This window comes from Megalops cyprinoides, chromosome 1, assembly GCF_013368585.1.
Source record: "Megalops cyprinoides isolate fMegCyp1 chromosome 1, fMegCyp1.pri, whole genome shotgun sequence".
Lineage (NCBI taxonomy): Eukaryota > Metazoa > Chordata > Actinopteri > Elopiformes > Megalopidae > Megalops > Megalops cyprinoides.
The window spans coordinates 8,686,118-8,696,179 of NC_050583.1; the positions used below are offsets into that span (position 1 = coordinate 8,686,118).

At 41.3% G+C, this 10,062-nt stretch overlaps 2 protein-coding genes and 1 long non-coding RNA gene across 3 annotated transcripts; all 3 read left to right on the forward strand.

The window, feature by feature from the left end:
• On the forward strand, positions 1-3,489 carry LOC118788749. The gene is made up of 3 exons (XR_005005431.1): positions 1-87; positions 2,492-2,633; positions 3,358-3,489. It is a non-coding gene; the product is annotated as an uncharacterized LOC118788749 (long non-coding RNA).
• Positions 3,490-3,851: 362 nt separating this feature from the next.
• On the forward strand, positions 3,852-6,462 carry LOC118788371 (protein NLRC3-like). The gene is made up of 3 exons (XM_036544343.1): positions 3,852-4,003; positions 4,259-4,368; positions 4,652-6,462. Exons 2-3 carry the CDS (start codon positions 4,344-4,346, stop codon positions 6,460-6,462), a joined length of 1,836 nt encoding a protein of 611 aa, XP_036400236.1. The 5' UTR covers positions 3,852-4,003; positions 4,259-4,343.
• Positions 6,463-7,256: 794 nt separating this feature from the next.
• LOC118788427 (stonustoxin subunit beta-like) lies at positions 7,257-10,062 on the forward strand. Its single transcript, XM_036544425.1, has 4 exons — positions 7,257-7,462; positions 8,091-8,255; positions 8,378-8,424; positions 9,485-10,062. The coding sequence occupies exons 1-4, from the start codon at positions 7,257-7,259 to the stop codon at positions 10,030-10,032; spliced, it is 966 nt and encodes a 321-aa protein (XP_036400318.1). The 3' UTR covers positions 10,033-10,062.

Consider the following 10,062-nt stretch of genomic DNA (forward strand, 5'->3'; position numbering starts at 1 on the left):
TGACTGTATGCTACAGTATGCTGCTGCCGAGCTGGATTAGCTAGCGAGCTAATGAATTTGTTTTGCGGTGTCCTGCACATCCGAACGGTAAGATATATCAGTTAACCGCAATTCTTGAAACGGTAATGCAATTTTTTAAAACATCAGCTATATTTGTGTGCACTGAAGCTGTGAAAACGTATTTTTACGGCGTTGCGTATGCGGCACGCTAATCTCAACCTGTAGGCTATGGACTTCCCAGCCTCGGTTAGGGTAATTTTCATTAATGAATAATAACTAGAGTGGATATGTGGTGAAATAATTAGCAACGGGTGCTTTTGTCCACAGGAATTTATAAGTCCACAACTCTTGTCTACGATTTTGGTAGTTATGAAATGAGCTGGTTTCCTGTTTGCCAGACTGCATTCACCTCGCTGTTACGACCGTTGTTTTTTCAGAGGCGCGCGCTTATTTTCGCGCGCCTTTTGTGGAGAAGCCGAAGAGCACAGCATGAACGTGCAGCGTGAAATTAGGACATAAATTACAAATGATGTAAGATCCAAAGCTTACTTTGCCATTGCTTCCTGGAGATGAGTACGATACGCATCTTAAGGAATCAATTTGTCAACGGTGCACCTACCCAGTGCATCCAGTTTATTTGAGGTTGTAGTTCTCGGCTACTTGCCATCTTTCCTGGCTGCATCTCAATACAGGTGACAAATATATACTGCACATTTTTTATACCGGTCACTCAAAGAACAGTTAAAAGGCTGCGAGATTCCTAATTTAATACGGGTGTTTAAAACTCGAAACTTGTCATGTGGCGGGCCACCTGCTCAGAATTTGGACAATACGTCCGCGCAGTGACGCTTCATCACAAACTGAATAGTCGAGACCTCTTTCCTGCTACCGAGTCCAGCACTGAAGACGGCTAAAGTCAGACGGATGCTGGTCAACAAAAGGAAACTGAACAACTAATTATACCTAATTGGGACCGCTGTACCAAATTTGTTCAAAGGATAGATAGCGGTATTAAAATGTTGAACAAACAGGTTTCTTCTTAATATTAGTAGGCTAGGCTACAACCCCAACTCTAACAGCATTTGTTACCAGAAATGATCTAAGAGGTGTAAATGAAAATAAATTTATATTCAAATAAAGAGCAGTGTGTAATCAGTACAAACAAGGAGACGTCCACGCACCTAAGCGTTTAATAAAGAAATTCGTACAATTACAGAAACGGCCCACCAGGTTCTGTCACGATTACTGTTCATGCAGGGATAACTGTTCATGCAGGGATAAACGAACAAGCACCGTTCCCCCAAAAGACGACAAGGTACACCTATCCAAAATTCCCCGCGGTTCTTCATCACTCTTAACAAACGAATCAAACTCTTAAAGAGACGGGGGGAAATAAAAGGCAACCGTCACAGATGATGTCGACAGGATTTCAGTAGAATGGCATATGTTTCTACCATGTGAATATTCCCATGTAAAGTCAACATTTCGTAATGACGTTGTAAACTAAACAGAAAAATCTCTTTGATTTATCGGCCTATTGTGATTAAGCAGTCCCCTTCTTAAATGAAATGAGCAGAACATAAAGCAAATGCCATACAGTTTCAGGACCGATTAAAAGGACTCAGCAGGGATCCTAACCCGCAGATTCAAGAGTTTTCTTACAGCTTCGCAGGTACAGGTGCTCGGTGCTGTTGATATTTTACAACATGATATTTTACAAATCTTCCTTTTCAGCATAACAGTATGGCCTGTAAAATAAAAACAGTGTGGCGCGTAGAACCACAGCACGACAGGTAGTGCAGGTCAGCACACTGGAGAAACTAGATGAGTTGGCCTACTGCAGATTATAGTTAAACATTAACAATTGATATGATAACACTGTAGGTTTGCTACGTGATAAGTAATGTTCATGAAACAAATTATTGAACGGCGTGGCTTAAGAAATGACTATGGCTTGTTTAGTAGCATATACATCCAAACTGTCCGGTGTCTACATTAAAATACCAAAATACCATGGACATTAAGCACGATGATAAAGTCAACACTTGACAAAATTAGCGTAATTAAGCGATTATAGTAGGATTTAACATTTTAAAAAATGCAGAGGTAATCATCAGACAGAAAATGACATACCTTTTAATCAACAGTATGGCAAGAGGTGATAGGTGGGCTCATTATCCAATAAGTAAACTTGAATGTTCAAATAAAAATCAAGCATAACTGAAAAATAGACGGCTGCTCCGGAGTGCGTCATGCTTTGAGCTTGGCCTTTGTTCTTCTGCCACAGAGAGCGGTTTAAATAAACAATGAAAGACTACACATTAATATAATGAATTTTAGAAGGCCTAATGTTTGCCATTTATCAACAACACCAGTAATTTGCATGAAAATACCAGTGACAGGATTACAAGAAAAGAACATATTATAATCAAGATATTATATAGTGAACATTTCACCTGATTTTTGGAAGTTGTGGATCACCTTTTGACAGCTGTTCCTGGGCGATTGAAGGAGGAAAGAAGGAAGTGTTGTGGAGGCGTTTGGGTGTTTTTCTTCATTTTCAGGATCTGCGATGGTCAACGAAAATCCCAGCTCTGCCTACAAGGTCAGCCCGCAACAAGGGATGTCTGGAGGTAGGTACACTGGCATACTGATACTTGAAACCATGAAACAGTCATCCACACAATAGTCTAAACTATAAAGGGCTCACTATAAAATCACTCACACACTAGATTCTGAGCTGTAAAAACAGTGGAAAATCACTCGGTCACAATGTAAAACACATAAAACGTACAACAAAAGTGTCACTCATGGCTTAGGTTCCTAAACCATGAAGCAAGTGATTGTCAGTCATTCAGGCACTAGCCAGGAAACTACAAGTTAAAATTACTTGCTTAAGATGCCTCTAATCTATGAGTTAATATCTCACAGAGAGCAGTGTGTAAACCTTAAGAAACCATCACTCGTGTATGATTCTCATCCGTGAATGAAAATGACTGTATGTGTACTATAACATGAGGGACAATTCTTTAGTCAGCAGTCTTAGTTAGAGTTTAAACTACAAGAGTGACCGCGGGTACCTTCACACATGCTGGGGTAGGAGGCAGGTGTTGAAGGTGAGACAGGTAGCAGTTCAAACTGGGGCTTAAACAGAATGAAATTAATACCAAAACAAAAAAGACTCACTAAAAATAAACCAAACAAAACTTTTTGGACATATTATTAGTAGTGTTGCAGCGTAAAGCATCTTCAGCATTCATTCACAACCCTTTTATCTGTGAACAGTATGAAATTATTCATATGTGACAGTTTGTAAAAAGTGCCCTTTTTAATGCTTTTGGTCCATTTTCTTTCCAGGAGATGATCGTGCTCAGAACCCACCTTCTGAACAACATCAGTCTCATCACAGCAACACAGCTCAGAGTGGAAGCAACGTTGTGGCACCCCTGGCCACTCACAACAATATCGGGGGTTCTCTTACAAGCAACATCAACAATTTTTATGGTAGGGAAGGTTTCGTTTTTTTTTCCTTTTAGAATTTTAATATACATTTTAACTTTTGGAGCAAAAAGCAGATGCGTGTATGAAATAAAACACACTAGACTAAGATGTCATCACAAAAGCAAATTATGAAAAGAAATCTGCTGACAATGACCAGGACAGCACTGGAACACTGGCCCACTGGAGATCGGGCTGGGCAAGTCTGGAGATAGGGCTGTGTCACTGCACTCAGAAGTATAAGCCTCGGACGTCTGGGGGTTGTGCGGGTGACGTCAGTGGAGTAGCGCCTATCCTCTAATGAGCATAAAGGCGGGGTGGGGTGGGGGGGATCAAAAATAGTCTTACGCAGCACATTTTTCCCCCGAATTAATCCAGTTCAAGATAATTTAAAAGTGCAGAAACTGATTTTGTTGATTTTGAAAGTCGTAAACTCCAGGGGAAATCGGCTCCTATCCTCGGCAGGTGTGGAGGGCCAGAGGGACAGAGTGGGGAAACGCTCTTGGTAAGTCTCAGTTCAACTTTCTATACAGCTGCACCTCACCGCGATATATTCATACTCAACAAAGATGTATGACGTGTTTGACCTGCTCCTGTCAGATCCTTCTGTCAGGCGGGGGATGGGGCTTCATCTGATCTCTCCACTAATTGAGTAATATCGCTGGTGTGTCATTGTGTGTATTGATCATGTCACACCGTTGTCAGCCATGCTGGAGCTGACAGTTGTTTGAAACATTCCATGCTGTTCTCTGTTGTCTAGGGAAGACTCCTCAGTACCTAGAGATGTGGCCAGTGAAGACAGCCTTGTGTCCTCAAAGGAAAATGTGCCACCTCAGAACCTGAAAATGCAAAAACTGGAAACAGAAACTGGTAAGAGATCTTAGTATCTCAAATCCAGTGAAGGTTAGATCATGCCATTACTGGCAGTCATTTTTTACTGCACAGATTTCCTTCATCACTTGTATCTCATTAGGAACAGCCTTTGATATTCACAGTCATACACAATTCACAGTTACCTACAGTCTGTAATCGTTCATCAAATTAACAGATTGACAATCTGTTTGACCTTAAATAGAATGGCACATGACATATAACCCTCTGTTTTATGCCTTTCAGTTAACATTTTACTCTCCTCTTACAATTTGTTACACAGATCATTTTGATAATGCTCTGAAAGGAAGAATCCAGAAAGAACTTAAACGGTATCTGCTGGAGAAATATGGGGATGTATTTGAAGGGATTCCAGAGCAAGGACGTAACACCTCTCTGGACAGGATTTACACAGAGCTCCTCATCACAGAAGGTGAAAGTGAGAGTGTCAATAATGAACATGAGGTGTGGCAGATTGAGACAGCATCCAGGAGAAAAAACTCAGAAGAAAATACTGTCAAGCACAATGACATTTTTACACCCCTGCCTGGACAAATCAAAAAGATTAAAACTGTCCTCATGAAGGGAATTGCTGGCATTGGGAAAACTGTCTCTGTACAGAAGTTCATTATTGACTGGGTGGAAGGAAAAGCCAATCAACATGTTGATTTCATATTTGTTCTTCCTTTTCGGGTGCTGAATTTGATTAAAGGCATGCAAAGTCTAATTGGTCTTCTTCAAAACTTTCACGCTGCTGTGACAGGGATTGAAACTATTGCGTTTGATAAGTGCAAAGTAATCTTGATATTTGACGGTCTGGATGAGAGCCAGCTTCCACTAAAGTTCAATCAGAATAAGCAATTAACTGATCCCACAGAAAAAGCATCTTTAGACATTCTTCTGACAAACATCCTCAAGGGGAATCTGCTTCCCTATGCTTTCCTCTGGATTACCTCCAGACCAGCTGCAGCCGATCGAATCCCCCCTAACTGTGTCCATCGGGTGATAGAGATACAAGGATTTGAAGGCGCACAGAAGGAGGAGTATTTCAGGAAGGATCTCGGTGATCAGGACCTGGCTGACAGAATTACTTCTCATCTGAAGTCATCAAGGAGCCTCTACATCATGTGTTACATACCAGTCTTCTGTTGGATTTCAGCCACTGTCCTTAAGAACATTTTGAGCAGAGCAGGAAATGTGAAAATCCCTACAACTCTGACTGAGATGTACACAGAGTTTGTGCTCCTTCAGACAAGGATAAAGAACCAGAAGTATGGGGGTAATGAGTCAGTCTCAAGTAGCTTTTTAGAGTCAGACAGAAACATTATTCTGAAACTTGGACAGCTGGCTTGTCAACACCTATTAAAAAGCAATCTAATATTTTATGAAGAAGATTTGATCGCGTGTGGTATCGAGGTCAAAGATGCTTCGTTGTACTCTGGAGTTTGCACTGAAATCTTGAAAGTGGAGTCATTGAGCCAAAAGAGGAAGGTTTACTGTTTTGTTCACCTGAGCATTCAAGAGTTTTTTGCAGCTTTACATGTGCATCATTTATTGGAAAAAAATGACATGGAATTACTGACATCTTATTTCAAAATAAAATTGGGAGCTTTACCTGGCCAAGTGTCTTTGGTTGACTTGATCAAAGGTGCAGTGGAGAAGGCTGTGAACAGTAAGAATGGACACCTCGACCTTTTCCTTCGCTTCTTGTTTGGTCTCTCAATGGAATCCAATCACCGTCTCCTCAAAGACTTTCTTCCAAACACAAGAAACAACTCAGAAAGCATCCATAAAATAATCCAGCACATCAGGTCTTTGAAGAGAAGGGACATTTCCCCTGATAGGTGCATCAACCTCATACATTGTTTGGTTGAGCTTGGAGTTCATGGCCCCTCCCTTGTGAGTGACATACAAAGGCAGGCAAGTTCAGGTTCAGTGAAACCACTTTCACCCTATCAGTGTTCAGAACTGGCATATGCCCTACTGATGTCAGAAGAGCACCTGGATGAGTTTGACCTGAGGAAATACAACATACCAGAAAATGGTCTGATGAGATTGGTTCCTGTTATCAAGAACTCCACAAGGGTTTTGTAAGTAATTATAATGACTGGTAAAAATACAATAGTTAGGGCAGGTGGTTGTTGCTCAGAACCGTGGTGCCTCAGGGCAGGTTTACCACATGATTGATAGTATAAGACCCACTTATATTGTAATACGGGCAGGTTAACACGCTGATACTTGAGGGTCTGTCTGCAGGTCTAATAGTTCCATTTTATTCCACTGTGGTTCGTTCATAATACTGCATCTAACTTGCATGGTGTCACGCGAGTTCATTGGCACGGAGCTGTTGTCGCCAACTGCAATCCCCTCACCAACCACAAGGGTTATGTTCCTGAAAATCCCACAGTTGACAAAAACACACTTGACATTTTTTGTATTCTGTGCTTCTGTACAAAGCATATCTCCCCATTTTATTTACCACAGTAACAATGTAACGCATAGATGAGGTATTGAGGGATTTATATTGAATGCTGTTGTAAAAATGCGTGGGTTGAGTTAGTAGAACTCTGAACTTTTAAGTCTTGAACCAACTCTACGATTAAAAACTCACCCTTTTTCATGGTCATGATATATTTCATTGCAGTGGAGCATAAATTACGGGTTGGTTTTCTAGTCAGCTCGTGTATTTATCTAGCTTCATTAATATCCTGTGGCAAATGACCATTTTTTGCCTTTTTTTTTGCAGTCTTTGTGACCGGAGTCTCTCATCGGACGCCTGTGAAACTGTTTCTTTGGCTCTCCAGCCATCTGATTCAAAACTGACAGAGCTGGACCTCAGCAACAATGATCTGGGGGAATCTGGAGTGAGACACATATATTGTGGATTGATGAATGCTGAGTGCAACCTCCAGACACTGACTCTCCGCCACATTAACCTGGGACGTTTTGGAGTGGAGCTGCTGTGTAAAATGCTGTGCAGTGATCGCTGTAAGCTGCAGACGCTGGACGTCAGCAACAACGACCTGGGAGACTCTGCAGTGAAACTGCTCTGTCCAGCTTTGAGTTGTCAAGACTGTAAACTACAGACATTGAGGTGAATGCAACTTTTGTAGAAATATTTGAATTTCATGATCAAATGTCGCTTTGTCTTTTTTTTTGGTAATGTTTCATGGAAAGAGTATGGCCTACATTCACAAAAAAAATCTCACTGAATAATGAACATTAGGCTAAAAGATTCAAATGTTCACAGGTGAAATTGTAATTGTAAATTGGCATAAATTACGCTCGTGTTTTCATGCTAGTTTTTACATACTCAGCTTTCAAAGCTGCACTGCTGGTGTGCAAGTGAATTAAGGAGGAATTGAAAATCAGTGCTTCTGTTAAGTTCCTCTCATAGCAGAAAATCCAGTAATAACCAAATATTGAATTGTAATCTACTATGGCCTTGTGTCTGTACAGCTGGTTAAACAGAACTTGTGATCATAATTTCCATAAACACATTGTAAATGAATACAGACCCTTATCATTTAAATTGTTGTAATTACATACACCTGCTTGTAACCTTTACATTTTTAAGAGAATAGTGTATGTTCAAATTTGCACCAGCTAAACAAAAAACAACAACAAAAAACTGAGGATTTTTTTAACATACTCCAGTTCTTGTTTTGATATTGATCCAAAGCTTTCACAGTGAAGATCTGTCATATGCTTCCTCTTTGCAGGCTGTCAGGGTGTCAAGTCACACAGGCAGGCTGTGCTGCTCTGGTTTCAGCTGTGTGTTCAAAGCCCTCCCACCTGAGAGAGCTGGATCTGAGCTACAATCACCCAGAGGATGCAGGAGTAGAAAGACTGTTCACTGACCTACAGAGCAGAGGATGCAAACTGAAGTAAGCCTGAGCCTTAGAGAGAGAGAGGCAGGAAGAGAGAGTGATATAAGTAATTATAAATTATGTATAATTCCCTCACTTCATGAACGATCTGTCTGTTTGTTCTCATGGCTTTTCTGAAGCGTGGACCATGGCGGGGAGTGCAGAACCAAGCCAGGGCTGCAGAAATGTAAGTATGTTTAAACTGCAGAATATCATTCACAGATTCACACTTTTCATTCACACTTTTCTCTCCCTTTTTAAAATATGTTTTGTCCATTTCTTGTTATTCTTCTCCAGCATTCTCTCTCCTCGTCTCTACTTTTTTCCCCTCTATCACCCAAATGTCTGCATGTTCTTTGGATGAGCAGGCCTTAGTGGATTTTCTCAGTGATGTCCCTGATAGACAAAAAATTCTTACATTTCTCATGTATTCCTGTAAACATACATACACATACACGCTCACAATAGAAATAACTTTCAGTTTAACCCTCCATGTTCCAAAAACATGTATGAAGTTCAGTACAGTTTTCTACAGCTGTGTACTACAGTATATTAAGATCTCCTGTATTTATTTCCTTTGCAAACTATAATGACATCAGTGTGTGAGAGATGCAGCTATTTTCAGGATGTTTCTTTCTTGTTTATGTACTAATAGACATTAAAGCAACAATTTTGGCAACGATCTTCACAGATCTTAATTGTTCTGTAGTGGCTTATAAGATACAGTATCTATGGGTCCTTTGGATGATGTCATTAGAGGTGGGTCTGACTTACAGCTGTGGTGCACTGTGGGACTTGTAGTGTGAAAAACGCTGGCAGTGTAGGAATGAGGATTGCATTTGTCTCACTTCAAATGGTAGACCACCTTGCAGTTTCAGTCTCCTTCAGCTTGTCAGGTTTGGTCATCTGTGGTTTTCTTTTGTGATTATTTTCAAACCCTTAATGACAAAACTGGTTAATCTGTGAGATGGTCAGTAGCTTGAAGGTGATCATTAGCTTGAAGCGCACATTAGTTTCCTATCTAGACCCAGAACATCTGTATTATTGCAACTGATGTATTTTTTTCCAATACCAATTGTTTAATTTGCTTCTACTTTTGCCTCATTTTTCTTAAAGCTTCCTACAGCTAGTCTGTATTTTTCTTCTGTGTTCTCATGCGGCTACATTGTGTTGTCCAGTGTGATTCCTGGTTATAAACTCGCATCCCCCACTTGCTCCTTCTCCTTTATCCTCCCCCTTGTCTCCAGATGCCTGTCTGCTTGAACTGGACCCCAACACAGCAAACGAATACCTGTCTCTGTCTGAGGGGAACACAAAGGTAACGAGGGAGAAAAGCAGGCAGCCACATCCTCATCACCCCGACAGGTTTGATGGCCCTAACCAGGTGCTGTGCAGTGAGGGTCTGTCTGGAACTCGCTGTTACTGGGAGGCTGAGTGGTGTGAATCTGAAGTCCACATAGGGGTGACCTACAAAGACATCTGCCGGAAAAGTGCCAGAGATGAAAGCCTCCTGGGACACAATGAAAATTCATGGAGTTTATGTTTTGGAGAAAAGTGCTCTGTATGGCACAAGGAGAAAATCTCAGAGATACCTGCCCCTCCTTCCAACTCATGGAGAGTAGGAGTGTACCTGGACTGGCCGGCCGGCACTTTGTCTTTCTACAGCGTGTCCTCTGGCACAGTGAGACATCTGCACACTTTCCACACCACTTTCACCAAACCCCTCTACCCTGGCTTTAGGGTGTGGTCCGGCTCTGTGAAACTGTGCCCTGGAGGAACGCCTGCATCCTCCTAGGCCTCTCGCAGTCATGAAATCTGGGTTGAA

Excerpts from the sequence above, each read along its gene's own strand:
- LOC118788427 (XM_036544425.1), top strand. The coding sequence starts at position 7,257 with ATGAATGCTGAGTGCAACCTCCAGACACTGACTCTCCGCCACATTAAC. Across the intron at positions 7,463-8,090 it reads TGTAAACTACAGACATTGAG|GCTGTCAGGGTGTCAAGTCA; the intron begins GTGAATGCAACT and ends TCCTCTTTGCAG. Across the intron at positions 8,425-9,484 it reads CAAGCCAGGGCTGCAGAAAT|ATGCCTGTCTGCTTGAACTG; the intron begins GTAAGTATGTTT and ends CCTTGTCTCCAG.
- LOC118788371 (XM_036544343.1), top strand. The coding sequence starts at position 4,344 with ATGCAAAAACTGGAAACAGAAACTG. Across the intron at positions 4,369-4,651 it reads AAAACTGGAAACAGAAACTG|ATCATTTTGATAATGCTCTG; the intron begins GTAAGAGATCTT and ends TTTGTTACACAG.